We start from the raw sequence: 19,295 nt of genomic DNA, 5'->3' as shown, positions 1-19,295 counted from the left end.
AGCCGGGGCGGGGGGGGGGGGGCTGGGAGAGCAGAAGGAGAGAGAATCTCAAGCAGACTCCATGCTGAGCACAGAGCCCCATGCAAGGCTCAACCCAGGGCTCCATCTTGTGACCCTGAGATCATGACCTGAGCCAGAATCAAAAGTTGGACGCTGAACCGACTGTAAGCCACGCAGTCTTCCCAAGGACCTTCTTTATTAGACATTTTCCTGCCTTTTCAGCAACGGTATAAATGACAGTTTCTGGCCTATTCTCTCTGCTCCAGTCATATTGGTCTTCTTACTTTCAGTCCACATCTCATGACATTTGCATGTGCTCTTCCTTCCTACTTCCCATCTATCACCTAGCTAGCACTTACTCATCCTTCAGAGTCCAGCCATATTTATTCAAATTTAAATGTTAAATTTTGAGCTATAGCGACTATTCAATTAATGAACACTAGTTTTCAGAGTGACAGTATTAAGAATATATCCTTTCAATACATCCTTTCAGTATATCCTTTTCTCAAACCTGTGTCTAAGCAAAGTCTCTCTCTCTTTTTTGTTTTGTTTTGTTTTTTGTTTTTTTTAGATTTTCTTTATTTGACAGAGATCACAAGTAGGCAGAGAGGCAGGCAGAGAGAGAGGAGGAAGCAGGCTCCCCGCTGAGCAGAGAGCCTGACTTGGGGCTCAATCCCAGGACCCCGTGATCATGACCTGAGCCGAAGGCAGAGGCTTTAACTCACTGAGCCACACAGGCGCCCCTAAGCAAAGTCTCTTAACTTAATGTTTTTAGGAGACAGAACTAATTCACCTAATGACTGTACTTTGAAAATTAATAGCTTAGTTTGTGATTTTCATTTTTTGACCGGAAATTTTAAGATCCATAGAAATTTTATAAATGCTCATTAGTATTTTTTTAACCTTTATTTTCTTTCTCTTGGTGTTCCAGTGAAAAGGTAAGAAAGAATAGGTAAGGAATAGGTAAGAAAGAAAATAAAAGCATAGATATAGTAAGTAGTGAGGAAAATGACTGGAACAAGAAAGAAAAATCTAAGTATTTACACATATGTGTGCGCACACACACACACATATACACATAGTCTTGTTGTTTTAAAAATGGGTAAACCAGGGGTGCCTGGGTGGCTCAGTCAGTCAAGCGGCTGGCTTTGGCTTAGGTCATGATCCCAAGGCCCTGGGATCAGGCCTGGCGTCAGGCTCCCTGCTCAGCGGAGAGCCTGCTTCTACTTCTTTCCCTCTGCCTGGCGCTCTGCCCACTTGTGCACACTCTCTCTCTCTGTCAAATAAATAAATAAAATCTTAAAAAAAAAAAAAGTAAACCAGATTGAAATACACTAATCATTTAATTTCCTAATTGAAATTTGAAAATCTCTCAGCTTTGTTCTGGTTTTTAATCATAAAATAGTCCTTCTATTTCTCTGTTTTGAAACAATAATGTGCAGTTTTAGATTAAAAATTCACTTTCATGGAATAATTCTTGTAGTCTTTAAGCCAATTTATTGCATGAATGAGACCCTCTCTTGACACCTTGAACTTTCTGCTGAGTGGTTGTGAGCCAAATCTGAATAAAGCCCTTCACTGGCACTTTTCCTATTTCTTTTATATGGTTGGGAGTGGTATAATAGAAAGAATACAGACTTTGAACTTAGATATATCTGGCTTCAAATCCCAGCTCTGCAGCTTAATTTGTGAGGCTGGGAAAGTTAGTTTACGTGCTTTCCTCATCTATACAAACAAGAATAAAAATTACTTGACAGAGTTATGGAACTAAATTTGAAAAATATTATCATACTGTCAGGCACTTAATATTTGTCAAGTATTTTTTAGTTTTCCAGGCAAAAAATGTAAATATTTAAATAGAAATGAGAAGAATTTTACTGTGGTTTCTTTCCAGTTTACCAGCTATTCCCTGTTTTTACCCCACAATCAGTGTTAGCTTTGTAATCTTGAACAAGTCATTTAATTTCTCTAAGCTTCAGTTAGAAGACTAGGGCAGTCTGAAGGAGAACTAGATCATACTAGGATAGCCCATCTAACTTGAAGTGTTTTATCATGGTGAAGTAGCTCTCATCTTTTGTAATTTGATGAGTTAGGTTATTTTGAAAGAATTATCTGTTGCTGTAGAATTGAGATAAATTACTGTTACATTTCATCTTTTGCTACCCAAAAGAATTAGGAGTAACTTTCCTGCCATTAGTGTCAGTATCTTTTTGTCTTTATTATAGTATAACCATTCTTTCTTTGTCCCTTCTTCCTCTTTCAAGAATGTGGTTGTATTCTCTGTGCCTACATGTTACGTTGCTCAGACAGTAGTTTACCTGATGTCTTCCTTCACTTAGGCTATTGTGGGTTTTTTTCTTCTTTCTTATTATATATCAAGGAACCTGTCAACTGCTATTATGAGAAACAGCTAGAAATTATGGTTTGTTTGTTTTTTTTTTAAGATTTTATTTATTTATTTGACAGAGATCGCAAGTAGGCAGAGAGGCAAGCAGAGGAGGGCAGGGGGAAGCAGGCTCCCTGCTGAGCAGAGAGCCCAATGCAGGGCTCCATCCCAGGACTCTGAGACCATGACCTGAGCCGAAGGCAGAGGCTTAACCCACTGAGCCACCCAGGCACCCCAGAAATTGTCTTTAAAGTGCCATGCAAAAGCAAATTGGTTCCATTCTATCTGGTCATGATAGTTTATCCTAATATATGGGTTATCTGTTGGTTGTCAGTTTCTGGTGTTGGAGACTGACAGTGCCTTTTGGGATTTTTTGAGATTAAATTAACAAACTTAACTATTTTATATTTTATTTTTATTTTTTTATTTTTTTAGAAAGAAAAAGAGAGCAGGGGAGAGATCAGGGGAATCTCAAGCAGGCTCCACATCCTCTGTGGAACCTGTCTTCAGGCTCGATCTCACAACCCTGAGATCATGACAACTGAAATCAGAGTGTGGTGCTTAACCTACTTTGCCATCCAGGTGCCCCAATATTAACCATTTTAAAGCATACAGTTTAGTGACATTTAATACATTTGTAATGTTATACAGCATCATTTCCATCTAGTTCCAAACATTTTTATCCCCACCAAACTGGACCCCAAGGCCATTAAAAATAGTCATTCCCTATTACCCCCCCTCCCTAGCCTCTAACAAAGATAATCTGCTTTTACCTCATTTATCTTAAAACATTAATTTGAAGAAAAAAAACATTAATTTGAATTTACCTATTCTGATAATTTTGTGTAAGTGGATGTCTACATATGACTTTCATGTCTCCTTCTGTTGTATTGCATGGTACTTTCAAGGTTCATCCATATTGTAGCATGTGTTGATACATGTTAGTATTTCATTCCTTTTTATGAGTAATATGCTCCTGTATGGATATACTTCATTTTGTTTCTGTTCAGTGTTTGATGGACATTTGGATTATTTTCACATTTTAGCTTTTGTGAATTGTACTGAAATGAACATTCATGTACAAGTTTGTTTGGATACCTGTTTTCAATTTTGAGGGACCATCCCTAGGAGTGGAAATGCTGGGTTATATGGTAATGTTATGTTTGTTTTTGAGGAACTGCCTGTTTTCCACAGTGGCTGTAGCCTTTTACATTCCCACCAACACTGTACAAGAGTTGTAGTTTCTCCACATCTCTCCCAACATTTGTTATTTTTGTGGTTTTGGTTTTTTTTAAGTTATTATTAAAGCTGTCCTAGTTAGTGTGAAAAGGTAATCTCACTGTGGTTTTTATTTGCATCTCATAAATTATTTATATTGAGCATCTTTTTGTGTATGTTCTTTTGCCATTTGTGTCTTTGGAGAAATGTCTTAAAGACCTTTGCTCATTTTTTAGTTGGTGTTCGTCTTTTTGTTGAGCTGAGAGTTCTTTATATATTCTGAATAGTAGACTCTTATTAGATATAATGCCTGGAAATAATTTTCTCCCATTCTGTAGGTTTTTCTTCTAAGGGTTTTTTAGCATTAGCTCTTATATTTAGGTCTTTGATCCATTTTGAGTTAATATTTATATATGGCATAAGTAAGGGTTCAACTTCATTCTTTGCATGTAGATATGTAGTTGTCCCAGCACTTGTTGAGGAGACTGTTCTCTCCCCACTAATGGTCTCAGCAAACTTGTTGAAAATCAGTTGACCATAAATGCATGGGTTTATATAGACTCTGAATTCAATTCCTTTGGAAATTTTGTCTGTCTTTATGCCAGTACCACACTGTGGTACTGATTGATTACTGCAGCTTTGGGTTTTTTTGTTTGTTCTTTGTGTGTGGGGTGGAGGGTGTTTAAGATTTTATTTATTCATTAGAGAGAGAGAGCATGCGCAAGCACAAGTAGGTGGAACGGGAGAGGGAGAAGCAGGCTCCCTGCTGAGCAGGGAGCACAACTCAGGGCTCCATCCCGGGACCCTGAGATCATGACATGAACCAGAGGCGGTCGCTTAATGAACTGAGCTATCCAGGTGCCTTGTTGTGAGCTTTGTTGTGAGTTGTAAATTGTGAGACTGGGATGAGTAAAGTGCGTCTTTTTCAAGATTGTTTTGGATAATCTGGGTCCTTTAAATTTTCATGTGAATTTTAGGATTAGGTTGTCAATTTCTGCAAAAAAGGAAGCTGGGACTTTAATAGGGATTATATTTAATCTGTAGATCAGTTTGGGGACTATTAACATCTTACCTATATTTAAGTATTTTATTGTTTTTAATTGTAAATGGAATTGTTTTCTTATTTCCCTTTTTGAATTACTCATTGCTGGTATATTTAAAACAAAATATTTTTGTGTGTTGATCTTGTATTCTGCAACTTTGCTAAATTTGTCACGTTTAAAAATTTTGCAGAATCTTCAGAATTTTCTTTAGAAATAAGATCATTTCTTCTGCAAATAGAGGTAGTTTTAGCTCTTCCTTTCCAATTTTGGTGACTTCCCCCCCCCACCACCTTAACTAGTGGCTCTGGCTAGAACTTCCAGTACAGCTTTGAAAGAAATGGAGAAAGGGGGGAGGGGCATCCTTGTCTTGTTCCTGATCTTTGGGAGAGAGCTTTCAGTCTTTTACCATTGAATATGTTAGCTCTGTGGTTTTGGTAAGTGCTCTCTATCGGGTTGAGGAAGTTTCATTCTGTTCCTAGTTTGCTGTGTGTTCTTACCATGAAAGTCCTCTGAATTATGTTAAATGCTTTTTCTACATTATTTGGGATGATTGTGGTATTTTATATTCTGTTAATGTGGTGTATTATAACAGTTGATTTTTGTATGCTGAACCACCCTCATAATCCTAGAATACATACCATCTGATCTTAGTGTTAAAATCCTGCAGTCTTAATGCACTGCTGACTTTGGTTTGCAAGGGAAGTTGGTGAGTTGTTTTCTTGTCGTGTCTTTGTCTTTGGTATCAGAGTAATGATGGCCTGACAGAATGAATCAAGAAGTAAATGGTTCCCTCTCTTATTTTTTTGGAAGAACTTGATAAGGGGTTGGTGTTAATTCTTTAAATGATTGCTAGAATTCACCAGTGAAACCTCTGCTCCTGGGCTTCCCCACCACCACCACCATTGGAAGGTACTTATTTTTGGAAGTCATCATTTTACTTATTTTTTTGTCTCAAATTTTTATTTAAATTCTAGTTAGCTAACACATAGTGTAATGTTGGTTCAGATGTAGAATTTAGGGATTCATCACTTAGAACACTCAGTGCTCATTATATCATCTGCCCTTCTTAAAACCCATCACCCATTTAGCCCATCCCCCACCCACTTCCTTCCATGAACCCTCAGTTTGTTCTCTGTAGTTAAGAGTCTCTTATGATATGCTTCCCTCTTTTTTTTTTCCACCCCTTCCCATATGTTCATCTGTTTTGTTTCTTAAATTCCACATATGAGTGGAATCATATGGTATTTGTTCTTCTCTAACTTATTTTGTTTAGCGTAACACTCTAGCTCCATCCATGTCATTGCAAATGGCAAGAATTCATTCGTTTTGATGGCTGAGTAATACTTCAGTGTGTGTGTGTGTATACAAATATATATATATACACATACCACATTTTTTATTAACATATTATGTATTATTTGCCTCAGGTCTGTGAATCATCAGTCTTCCACATTTCAGAGCAGTCACCATAGCACATACCCTCCCCAGTGTCCATAACCCAGCCACCCTATTCCTCCCCTACTACCCCCCCAGCAACCCTCAGTTTGTTTCCTGAGGTTAAGAGTCTCTTAATGGTTTGTCTCCCTCCTGGGTCCCATCTTGTTTCATTTTTCCCTCCCTATCTACCACGATCCCTTGCCCTGCCTCTCAAATTCCTCATGTAAGAGAGATGATATGATAATTGTCTTTCTCTGATTGACTTATTTTGCTTAGCATAATACCCTCTAGTTCCATCCACATCATTGCAAATGGCAAGTTTTTGGAGTTTTTGATGGGTGCATAGTATTCCATTATATATCAATCGCATCTTTATCCATTCATCTGTTGATGGACATCTAGGTTCTTTCCATAGTTTGACTATTGTGGACATTGGTGCTGTAAACATTCGGGTCCATGGTGCCCTTTCAGATCACTACATTTGTATCTTTAGGGTAAATACCCAGTAGTGTGATTGCTGGGTCATAGCACATACCACATCTTCTTTATCCATTCATCAGTTCATGGACATTTAGGCTTTTTCCATAGTTTGGCTATGGTTGATGATGTTCTTTGGGAGGTTTTTGATTACTGATTCTTTGTTTTCACTTGTTGTATGTTCAGGTTTCTGTTTCGTCTTGAGTTTTTTAGTATGTCTAGGTGTTTATTTCATGTAGGTTATCTCATTTGTTTGCATATAATTGTTAATTGTGTTCTCAATCCTTTTTATTTCTATAAGGTCAGTAATAAGGTCTTCACTTTAATTTCCAATTTTAGTAATTTGAGTTTTGTTTTTTTTTTTTAAGCTTAGCTAAAGGTTTCAATTCATTAACCTTTCCAAGTTACCAACTTTCAGTTTTATGGATTTTTCTCTGTTGGTTTCTATTTTATTTATCTCTGCTTTAATCTTTATTTCCTTCCTTCCACTAGCTTTGGCTTCCTTTTTTCCCTTTTTTCTTTAAGGTGTAAATTATTGATTTGCCATGTGGTTTTTTTTTTTTTTCTTCTATTTTAATGTAGGCATTTATGGCTATAAATTTCTCCCCAAGCATTGCTTTTGCTGCAGCTTGTAAGTTATGCTATCTTGTGTTTTCCTTTTTACTCATCTTTAAGTGTTTTCTAATTTCCTTTGTGATTTCTTTAACCTATTTGTTTGAAGAGTGTATTGTTTAATTTCCACATATTTATGAATTTCTAGTTTTCTTTCTGCTGCCGATTTCTAGTTTCATTCCACTGTGATCAGAGAACATTCTTTATATGATCTTTTTAAATTTCTTGAGACTTGTTTTGTGGCTGGCATATGGTCTTCCCTGGAGAATCTTCTGTGTGTACTTGAGAAGACTGTGTATTCTGGTTTTGTGTGAAGTATTTTTTATCTTTGTTAGGTCTAATTTTTTCACAGGATTGCTCAAGTCCTTTATTTCCTAGCTGGACTTCTGACTAGTTACTCTATCCATTACTGAAAGTAAGTCTCTCTCTTATTTTGGTACTGGGTATTTCTCCCTTCAATTCTGTCATTTTTTCCTTCATATATTAGGTTTGTATATGTTTATAATCCTTAAAGCTTCTTGATTGACCCTTTTATTGATATACAGTGTCCTTTTTTGTCTCATAACAGTTTTTTTTGTTTTTTTTTGTTTTTTTTTTTAAAGATTTTATTTATTTATTTGACAGAGAGATCACAAGCAGGCAGAGAGAGAGGAGGAAGCAGGCAGAGAGAGAGGAGGAAGCAGGCTCCCCTAGAGAGCAGAGAGCCCGATGCGGGGCTCGATCCCAGGACTCTGAGATCACAACCCGAGCCGAAGGCAGCGGCCTAACCCACTGAGCCACCCAGGCGCCCCCTCATAACAGTTTTTGACTTGAAGTGTAGCTTGTCTTCTATTCGTAGAGTCACTTGCCTTGGGTTGAATTGTTTCCCCCAAAAAGATGTTGAGTACTTGTGAATGTAATGTATTTGAAATAGGATCTTTGCAGATAAATAGGTCTTCATGGTAACTTGTTATGGAAGTCCTAGGAAACAAATACAGAGTTTGGTACTGGAAGTGATGTGTTGCTGCAACAAAATACCTGAAAATGTGGAAATGGTTTTGGTTAATGGCTAGTACCTGGGGGGAATTCTAAGGCAGTTAATCATTAAGCAGCCTGAATTGCCTTAAAAAAAGGTTGGCAGAAATACAGATGTGAAAGGTAATTTGGGGAGGCCTTAGAAGGAAATGATAGACATGTTGATGGGCAGTGGAGACAAGGTGATCCTTGCTATAAAGTGGCAGATAACTTAGCTGAATTATGTTCTCTTGGGTGGAAAGTAGAACTTCTAAGTGAGGAACTTGTATATTTAGCTGAGAAGATTTTTAAGCTATGTGTGGTTAAGTGCAGTCTGGTTTCTTCTTACCACTTCATACTAAAAATGAGAGGAATTAGATAAATTAAGGAATGAATTGTTAAGCAAAAAGATACCAGTACTTGGAATCTTTCTATATTGTGTGCCCATTAGAATAGGTTTTTAATTACTGTTTTATATATACCTGACTTTTAAGCCATGTAGGGGAAACATGAGGAGTTACAAATCAAAAACACAATAATACTGTTTTATATTTATTTATGTAACTGCAATTTTTTATTTCCTCATACATCTTTGAGTTACTTCCTAGTGTCCTTTCAGCCTGGGGGACTCCCTATAGCATTTTTTGTTGGGCAGATCTTACTAGCAACAAATTCTGCTTTTATCTGAGAATGTCTCCATTTTGAAAGGGTAATTTGCTAGATATAGATTTCTTGCTTGACATTATCACTTTATATATGGAATCCCTCTACCTTCTGGTCTCTGTAGTTTCTGGTGAGCAATAGGCTGTTAATGATATTGAGCATTTCTTATACCTGATGAGTCATTTCTCTTTTGGTTTTCAAGGTTATATTTGGCTTTTGACAGTTTGATTGTAATGTGTCTTGATGTGGATCTCGTGAGTCATTGACCTTAAAAGTAAAACAGCCAATTATTTTACCACCAAAATAGGTGTAATTCAGGAATAGCAAAGGAATTAGAATTCTGGACAAGCAAGCAATAACAAAAGCCATAAGCAAATCCTGTGAACAAAGGAGACGAACTTTTGGTTGGGGGTGGGAGGTAGAGGGCTGTTATAAACACAAAGTCCACTGGAGTAAACTAGGAGTTTGAAATGTATTAGACTTTCATTGGCTGAGTTGTGACTTTGTCTCATTGCCTGGGCTGTTGCCAGGCAAGGAAAAAAGTCTTTCCTCCTGCTGGGATAGTAGATTGGGCTTCTTTCTTTCTCTTGGGGTCGGCAAAGGATTGCAACAAATGGTATGGCATGAGAGCTCCACTTTCTGGCCAGCCAACTCCACTGTAAATATGTTTCCTTAATTCAGTTTCACAGAATTTGTCCTACTGGAGTTTGAGCTTGTGGAGCTTCTTGTTTGTGTAGATTCATGCCTTACTAATTTTGAGAAACTTTTGGCCTTTATTTTTTTCAAATAGTCTTTCTGTTCTATTCTCTGCACTCCCCTGAGACTCAAGTATATGTCACTACGTTTAATGGTCCCATGGGTATCTTAGGCTCTGTTTTCTTTCTGTCCTTTGGACTGGATACTCTTACTTGACCTGTCTTGCCAATTTGTTCTCTCAAATCTGTTAAATCCTCGAGTGAATTTTTTGTTTCATTTGTTTAACTTTTCAGCTCCAGATTTTGTTTTTTATAATTACCACCTCTCTATTTGTTGAGACGTTATTATGATTGCTGTTAGTTGTCAATGTTTTAAAGCCTTTAGCTTTTTTGAGCATATTTTTTAAAAACTGTAGTCTTTGTCTTCTGTCATCTCTTGTCTCTCTTTCCTTTAGCTTGTGTTCAGTGAGTGATTTGATCAACATTTCCTTAAAGATCTTGTTTAACTCATCTTTTTTTTTTTTTTTTCTTAGTGTTCACTTGGTTGCTAAAAACCAAAGTTTTTTACAAAGTTGATTCTGGTGTGTGTATGTATGTGCATGCACACGCATGCATATGAATGCACGTTTGTTTCTGTTGAGGGACATTTTTGCTGACATCAGCCTCTGATAATGCTTTCTTTTTAAGACTAGAGTTTTGGAGGAATGGGGTGGTATTCATAAAATAGGCTATTATACTTTATTTATAGGTAAAAGCAATTCTCATCAAATTGCCATCATTTGATCGAGGTCAGGAAAGGGTGTGGCCATATAATCCTTTCATCATGAAGGAAAAAAACCTTTACAGGAAGTTATGGAGTGGGTTTAAAGTCCAAATTAGTTGCATTGAGTAAAAAGGAAGGCTCTTCATCATTATTTATCCTTCTTTATAGAGGATGTTGAATTGTTCCCTCTGAAGAAATTATCTTAAAGGCAGCCATGACCTAGATGGAGAAGTTCTTGATTGCTAGTCTCAAGACATGATTTTTATATCTGAGTCTTCTTAGCTAGCTTTGTGCTCTTGAACAAGTTGTCTTTGGCCTTGCAGTTACTTTATGGGTAAAACTCATAGGACTGTATATAATTTGTTCATTTTTGTTTTTTTTTCCCCAGTGTTCAAAGATTCATTGTTTATGTACAATACCCAGTTCTCCATACAGTATGTGCCCTTCTTGATTACCCCCCACAGGCTTGTCCATCATGCACCCCTCTCCCCTCTAAAACCCTGTTTGTTTCTCAGAGTCCACAGTCTCTCATGGTTCATCTCCCCCTCCAATTTCCCCCAGTTCACTTTTCCTTTCCTTCTGATGTCCTCCATGTTATTCCATATGTTCCACAAGTAAGTGAAACCATATGATAAATGACTTTCTCTGCTTGACTTATTTCACTCAGCATAATCTCCTCTAGTCCCATCCATGTTGATATAAAAGTTGGGTATTCATCCTTTCCGATGGCTGAGTAATATTCCATTGTATGTATGGACCACATCTTCTTTATCCATTCGTCTGTTGAAGAGTAAACAACTCCTCAAACTCAACACCCAAAAAAAACAGATAATCATGTCAAAAAAGGGCAGAAGAGGGGCGCCTGGGTGGCTCAGTGGGTTAAGCCTCTGCCTTCAGCTTAGGTCATGAGCTCAGGGTCCTGGGATGGAGCCCTGCATTGGGCTCCCTGCTCAGCGGGAAGCCTGCTTCTCCCTCTCCCACTCCCCCTGCTTGTGCTCCCTCTCTCCCGTCTCTCTGTCAAATGAATAAATAAAATCTTTAAAAAAAATAAAAAATAAAAAAAATTTTTAAAAGGGCAGAAGACATGAATAGACACTTCTCCAGTGAAGATACACAAATGGCCAACAGATACATGAAAAAATGTTCATCATCATTAGCCATCAGGGAAATTCAAATCAAAACCACATTGAGATATACTGCCTTACACCAGTTAGAATGGCAAAGATTAACAAGACAGGAAACAACAAATGTTGGGGAGGATGTGGAGAAAGGGGAACCCTCTTAAACTGTTGGTAGGAATGCAAGTTGGTACAGCCACTTTGGAAAACAGTGTGGAGATTCCTCAAAAAATTAAAAATAGAGCTACCCTATGACCCTGCAATTGCACTACTGGGTATTTACCCCAAAGATACAGATGTAGTGAAAAGAAGGGCCATCTGTATCCCAATGTTCATAGCAGCAGTGTCCACAGTAGCCAAACTGTGGACTGTATATAGTTGAAGATATTTTTAATTCTAACCTTTTTTACTATTATTGTTATTATTATTATATTATCTTGATACTTAAAGTAGCTCAGATATGAGAACAAGGAGAAAGGCACTAATGAGTGGGAAGGAAAATTGAAAGGAAATGCATAACTAATTTAATAATTATGTCCAGTTATTAGGAGTTCACTTTGCTGTTCTCTACCTTTCAAACTAGTTTTATTTCAGTACTTCAGTATATTCTCATAAAACTGTCAAAGAGTATAGTTAAGGCTGCCGCGGCCCTCCATTCACCACCTTCTTCCACAGCAGAGGAAACTTTTTCAGATCTTAAAAAAAAAAAGTTATAGTTTCATGGGTTTTTTTTTGCTTAGTTTTTGTTTAACATAGTATTTTTACCAGCAATTCTATGTCATTCTTTACAGATATCTAATATTCCATCTCACTAATATGCCATGGTTTATTTGAACATTTTCTTATAGAGGATAATGGGATAGGTCGTTTCCATTCTTTAGCTATTATAAACATGAACCTCCATGTGCCAGTTTATTTTCCTAGGATAGATATTGAGGAATTACTGGGCATATTTTTGGACCTTCTTTGTAAGTAACCAATACTTATCAATTTCTTGTACATCCTTCCAGAAGTATTACCGTATAAAAGATATATGTCTTACATATATAACATTTATTTCTCTATATATAAAACAAATGTATACCTATATAATATTTGGATATTATATGGATGTGGGGTTTTATTGCACAGTAAAGTATCATGGAATTATTTCTATGCTGTCCCCTCCTGATGTTTAGTTTTCTGCTCTTTCACTACTAAAAACAGTGTATAGTGATTGCCTCTATACATAGGTCATTTCATAAGTGTGATTATAATTCTGTAGGATAAATTCCTAGTAGTTGAAATTACTGTGAAAGGTTGTGTGTTTATAATTTTGATAGATACTGCTAAATTGTCCTTCATAGAGGTTTTGCCACTGCATGTGCTATCATCTGTATTACTCTTTTCTCCAGCCTTCCTAATACACACTTGTCAAACATTCAGATCATTGCCGGCATGATAAAGAACAGTGGTATCACACTAACCGTTTTCACTTGAGTTTCTCCCATTATGAGAGGACTGACCTTTTCGTTTGTGTGAAAGCCATGTGTTTTTACTGAACTGCTCTTTTTCTGTTGTGCTGTTAGACTTATAGCGGAATTTGCCATGCAGAAAATTGCTTTTATGTTTATATTGTCACAGGTATCAGTATTAAGACCTTAAATTTTGTATTGTTCTTAGAAAGGCCTTTTACATCCTGAGAGTATTAAAAGAATTGCCCATAGTCAAAATATACTTTTAATATACTAACATATATATAAGTAATAAGTTACTCTAGGGACAAAAGTTATATTAAGCTTTTTTATTATTTATTTATTGCTCAGGAGTGAATGGCCCTACCTCACTTCATTCACCCTTCAAAGCATGAAGAAAATATAGGATAACAGGGATAGATTGTTTGTGTACCTTTGCACAGCATCTCATAGGATGACTAAAGTAGGACTTGTCATGATTGCCCTATAGATCAGTTCACACTCAATGGTGTGCTTCTAAGAACTATTGAATAGAGTCATGGGAAGGCATTTTTAATACGGGATTCCTATTTAGCAATTTCTTCAGCATTGTTCAGTTGCTAAAACATCTGGAGCTGTGATTGTTCCTTTCTTGTGCTTCTGTAAGAGGTTCTGGCTATCTTTCTGGGAGCACTCACTTAATTTAGTTTCTTTTGTCTTGGATGTAAATGTTAGAATCTCATGAATTGAATTGGGTGCATTTTGCATACTTCTCTTAGTCCATTTTTTAGTAGATATTACAATATAAAACTGCTGCTTGACCACATGGAAGTTTTAGAACGATGACAGTAAGGGTAAGTTTTCTCTCATCTTGTTTCTGGTATCTCAGTATAAAATCTGAGGGGCTTTGCTCCTGAAAAATAAATTAATTTACCTTCTTTTTTATTAACTTTTTATTTATAATAGTAGGTATACTGAGATGGTTATTGGTTAACCATAAGCAATGGTATATGTTTTCATCTAGATCCTAAGGAAGAGAAAGAGGAAGATGATTCTACCCTCCCTCAGGAAGTTTCCATTGCTGCAACTAGGCCTAGCCGGGGCTGGCGCAGCAGTAGCAGGACATCTGTTTCTCGGCATCTTGACACAGAGAACACCCGAAGTTCTAGGTCGAAGACTGGTTCATTGCAGCTCATCTGCAAGTCAGAACCAAATACAGATCAGCTTGATTATGGTACAGTACACGTGGAGTATGGTTCTTTAATAACCGGTTGCCTGCTCCTTTTAAATGTAAAATAGCTTATCTTTCACGTGTAGGTATGGTGATACAGGGGTTCCTTTATAAAGATAAGATTTTGTTCTACTTTCTTTCTCCAGATGGAGCAGAAGAACATCAGTCTCCAGGCGGCATTAGGTAAGAAACTTCATATTTCATATCAAGTTGCTTTCTACTTGAAAGAGCGTTGAGCCTTTAAAAAAATTAACTTTGGTTTTGTTATTTAGTTCAGATGTCACTTCATTCTTGATGAGAGCGTTAACCATGTAATCTTTAGTTACCTTAGTTCCGAAAGCAGGTCTTGAGTACTTTCTGTATTCTGGCTTATTCCGTGCTAGCCACTGATGGGAATTGTGGATGTTTTAAGTGGGATTTTTGAAATTTGTATTCCATGGTAAGTCTTGTGAATTTTTGTTTTCTTGGCTTATTCATCTTTTTGGTTAAGCAGATCACTGAATTACTAGATACAGGATTATGAAGTCCGTTGTTTTTGTTTGTGTTTTAAGAGAGGGAGAACGGGTTGGGGGGGGTGTTAAAGGGTAGAGGGAGAAGGAGAGAGAATCTTGACGTGGGGCTCCATGTCTCAACCCTGAGATCATGACCTGAGCCGATATCAACGTTCGGTCACTTACCAACTGAACCCTCAGGCACTATATAAGGTCCGTTTTTGTTGCTGCTGCTGTTTGTTATTTTAGCTCTTAGTGATGTTGAGCAGTCATCACCTTACCTTTATTTAATGAAGGAATAGTATTTCTAGGATTTATGTATTTTTAGAAATACCATTGTGAGGATAAAACAGCTAGATTGCAGTCCAATTAGACCATAAGGATGAAAATTCTAGATAACTTGCTGTGAATCTTTGGCAATCTCTAAATAAATTTAGCAAATAAAATCCAGTGGGATATAATCCTTACAACTAGAATTTCTAATCCAGAAATGTGCTTCTTTTTAGTAGTGATGAGGAGGAGGAAGAGGAAGAAGAGATGTTAATCAGTGAAGAGGAAATACCATTCAAAGATGACCCAAGAGACGAGACCTACAAACCCCACTTAGAGAGGCACGTCTTGGATTTTACTGCAGACATGTCAATGAAAAATAAGTTAGGAAAGCACTGCTGCATGCTTTTATTTCACCTTGTTGCTGAACTAATGGGTATAGACTTAATTTTAAATGAGTAATTAATTATGTATTTAACATTGTCTTATAACTCCTTCTCCCAGCCCTCTCTTCTAGTTATAGAACTTTATTTTTATCATATCCAGATTTTTGGATGTCTTCGTACTTCATCTTGATGAAACAAGATATCAGTTGCCTGAATACTTAGAAGTTTTTTTTTACTTTTGTCTTTCTCTTTACAACTCTAGTTGAGTTCTGATTCCAGGTATTGTTAGCCTAATGGCTTTTACTATGCACGGGAGGAACAGTTGACTGGAAATCACATTTCATCAGCTAAGGATCATAATTTTACAATAAATCGATGATAAGTGCACATTTACCCTTATGTTACAGTTTCCATTGCAATGATCCTTTGCTGGATACCAATGTTGAAATGTGTTTGTGTTTTCAGGGAGACCCCAAAACCACGGAGAAAATCAGGGAAGGTGAAAGAAGAGAAGGAGAAGAAAGAAATTAAAGTGGAAGTAGAGGTAGAGGTGAAAGAAGAAGAGCATGAAATTAGGGAGGATGAGGAACCTCCCAGGAAGTGAGTAGGCAATTACTACTAAAAATGGAAACCTAACAGATGTTGCAGCCATTGGTGGGGAAAAGAGTGGGAGTGTGAGGAGGGCTACTGACAGGTGCATATTGTTGCCTCAGGCAGCTGACAGTTCATTGCAGAGGCTCTCTCAAAAGCTTGGAAAGTTTAAATTTAATCCAAAGCCGTACTTAAAGACGTCTAAATGAGTGGGCAGGACAGTAGCAGCTAATGGCATGCAGAGCGAGTAAAGATAGCAAGAAAAAGTATGGGAAATGTGAATCCTCCAAAGAAGGGCAAATGAGGGCAAGTGATTAAAGAATCTTGACTTCGTGTCCAGCAATCATTGCCTGTTGCAGAAATAAGATTTGTTTTAAGTGTTTAGTCTTTTTGGTTCTATTAAAAGGAGAGTATAGTTTATATTCTTAGGGTTTTTAGATAATAGACTCTTTTATTCTACTTTTTAAATTGATTAAGTGATAGAGTTTTTACTGGAACTACTCTTCAGGTAGTAACCTTGAGGTTTATCCAAATCTTCCATGTAATGTGTAGTTCGTGATACGTTTATATTTAACTTGTAGTGCAGATTTATTTCTGTGAAATTACTTCAGAATGGCATCTTTGTTCAGCTTGTAAGATATGTTTTTGGTTCTTTGTGTTCTGCGTTATCCTGTTTCTGCCACCTGCTCTTTGATCTTGAGTGTATGTCTTTAGTCATCCTTCACTCTGTAAGCTTCATTCTGGAATATGTGGACAGTTACTCTATTCTTTAATTATAGGAGAGGAAGAAGGCGAAAAGATGACAAAAGTCCACGATTACCCAAAAGGAGGTAATTTATATTCTTAACTATGTTCCTTATTCCTGGTGGTAAGCATTTTGCTCACATAATTACTCATAATTACCCTGCAAGAATGGCTATTTAAAAATTTCTCAGATGCAAGTTTACTAATGTCCTTGATGCAGAATTCCTGTGTTTTTATTCCATTGTAGGGTCTTAAAGTTTCTAAAAATCTTAACACTTCTTTACCTTTTGGGGGGTTACTAGTTTATTTTGTGCTGTTTTTTAAAACTCTTATCAAACAGTTGGTAGTTTCTGGTTATTTCTAACAAATTCTGTGCAAGCTATATACTAGCAAAGAGATATTAATTCTTCATGCTATAAAATTGCTTTTCCCTGTAGTGCATTGAGTTAAGCCATTGTGCAGAGTGCCTCTTCTGTTTGCTAACTTTTCTCCTACGTGTTGATAATAGAAAAAAGCCTCCAATCCAGTATGTCCGTTGTGAGATGGAAGGATGTGGAACTGTTCTTGCTCATCCTCGCTATTTGCAGGTTAGTAGATTGTTAATGTAAGGCAGCCTTTCAGGTTGTGTTCCATTACTGGTTCTTACATTTCATGAGATGCTATAATTTGTGAACTTGTGTAGGCTTTATCATTGCCGTACAGTGTCAAGAAAAATCTTTCTTGGGGCACCTGGGTGGCTCAGTGGGTTAAAGCCTCTGCCTTCGGCTCAGGTCATGCTCCCAGTGTCCTGGGATCGAGCCCCACATCGGGCTCTCTGCAGGGAGCCTGCTTCCACCTCTCTCTCTGTCTGTCTGCTTCTCTGCCTACTTGTGATCTCTGTCAAATAAATAAATAAAATCTTTAAAAAAAAAAAAGAAAAAGAAAGAAAAATCTTTCTTTAAAAAGGCATAAAATTACTTTAGTAATTGGGTTAAAAGAAGAATGTCTAACAACATGAGGTCAAATAAAGGATTTCCTTGGAATCTTGGAATAGTCCAGTGTTTCCCATTGTGGTGGTATAAATACTACTGAATAAAGAGATGATTGTACCGACACGCTAAAGACACAGTTAAACAAACTTTATTATAATGTGTATTTTTAAAAAATAAATTTAGCAACTCTAACCTGTGATTTCTTAAATAATGTTTAAAGGAAATAATTAATTTTTAGGGTTTTTGGTTTGGGGGGTTTTTTTAGTAGATTTTTTTTTAATGAATTAAAGATGCAGCCTATATTTAGGTCTGGCAGAAAACATGAAAGTGAAATGTTTATAGCTCAAGCTAAAGAAATGCCTGTTTGATTTTTAGTTTAGCAGCAAGGATAATGCGAGACTAAGACCCTAACCGTGATTCTGTCTCCGTGATAGTAGTGATTGCTTATGTCCTGCCACTGTATTCCATGTGCTGCACTAAGCACCATACAACTTGTGATCTCTGTATCCTCGCAGTAACGCTGTGAGACACTTAGAGTTACCTCCATTTTACACATGAGAACTGTAGCTCACAGTATTTAAGCACATCTCCTGAGGTCACACTGCTCATGAATGACAGACCCAGATTGGAACCCAGGTCTGTCTTATTTTCATAGCCTGTGTTCTTAACTGTTTTATTATACTGTTTTTCCCCGCCCCCGCCATATTCAGAGTATCTGGTTTCACTTTAGCACTTTTTTGGGTAGGGGGTGGGGGCAGAGGGTTAAAGAGAGAGAGAGAGAATCTCAAGCAGACTCCACCCAGCATGGAGCCTGATGGGGGCTCCATCTCAGGACCCCAGTCATGATCTGAGTCAAATCAAGAGTTGGACGCTTAACCAACTGAGCCACCCAGATGCCCCTCTTTAAAATTTTTGACTTAGCAAAGGAACAGGCTTTCAGGAAGCCTTCATTTTTTCCCCTCTTTATTTTCTCTTACTATTTTAGCACCACATTAAGTATCAGCATTTGCTGAAGAAGAAATATGTATGTCCTCATCCCTCCTGTGGGCGACTGTTCAGGCTCCAGAAGCAACTTCTACGACATGCCAAACATCATACAGGTACTTTTTTAAATAAAATGTTTTATCAAGTGTTAAATGCATTCTGCTTTTAAATGTGTGTAGATGTGTAGATTGGTGATTATATTTCTTCCTAATGTAAATCTTAGGAGTCTACAGTCAAGTGTGAGAGAAAGGTATGAAAATAAAATGTACTAAAACAAATTTTGCAAGGGATGAGCAAACTAGGGCTTTTTACTTTTATCCTTTGACATTTTTTTTTTTTTAAGATTTTATTTATTTATTTGAGAGAGAGACCACAAGCAAGGGGAGTGGGAGAGGGAGAAGCAAGCTCCCTGCTGAGCAGGGAGCCCGATGCAGGACTCGATCCCAGAACCCTGGGATCATGACCTGAGCCAAAGGCAGACGCCTAACGGCTGAGCCACCCAGGCGCCCCTATCCTTTGACTTTTTAAAGAACTTCTATGACCAGAATAATTTTTTATTGAGCTCATATCCTGTATCAACTGTTAACCGCTTATCCATCCATTCAGCATCAACAAGTTCTCTTGTTTTATCCTTGTCTTACAGCTAAGAAACCAGAGGCTTTGCACATTAAGTAACTTGCCTTTGGTCACACTGCTAGGTTCTAGTAGAACCAGGATTTTCTTTCTTTTTTTTTTTTTTTTTTTAAAGATTTTATTTATTTATTTGTCAGAGAGAGAGAGAGAGAGAGC

At 37.2% G+C, this 19,295-nt stretch overlaps 1 protein-coding gene across 2 annotated transcripts in view; it reads left to right on the top strand.

Annotated features, from left to right (window-relative positions):
* Positions 1 to 19,295, top strand: part of LOC111149425 (ZFP91 zinc finger protein) — a 51,315-nt gene that overhangs the window by 25,482 nt on the left and 6,538 nt on the right. Inside the window, exons 3-9 of one of the 2 annotated variants that reach the window (XM_022506467.1) lie at positions 13,863 to 14,072; positions 14,216 to 14,252; positions 15,070 to 15,171; positions 15,682 to 15,816; positions 16,587 to 16,637; positions 17,060 to 17,138; positions 18,508 to 18,622. In XM_022506467.1, the coding sequence (XP_022362175.1) occupies positions 13,863 to 14,072; positions 14,216 to 14,252; positions 15,070 to 15,171; positions 15,682 to 15,816; positions 16,587 to 16,637; positions 17,060 to 17,138; positions 18,508 to 18,622 (729 nt within the window). Of the gene's footprint in view, positions 1 to 13,862; positions 14,073 to 14,215; positions 14,253 to 15,066; positions 15,172 to 15,681; positions 15,817 to 16,586; positions 16,638 to 17,059; positions 17,139 to 18,507; positions 18,623 to 19,295 lie in introns of both variants that reach the window. The other variant, XM_022506466.1, reaches the window with a different exon arrangement.

This window comes from Enhydra lutris, unplaced genomic scaffold (genome assembly GCF_002288905.1).
Source record: "Enhydra lutris kenyoni isolate GAN:26980312 unplaced genomic scaffold, ASM228890v2 scaffoldscaffold22, whole genome shotgun sequence".
Classification (NCBI taxonomy): domain Eukaryota; kingdom Metazoa; phylum Chordata; class Mammalia; order Carnivora; family Mustelidae; genus Enhydra; species Enhydra lutris.
The sequence above is the reverse complement of the archived record's forward strand: the minus strand, read 5'-3'. Positions and strand labels throughout refer to the sequence as shown.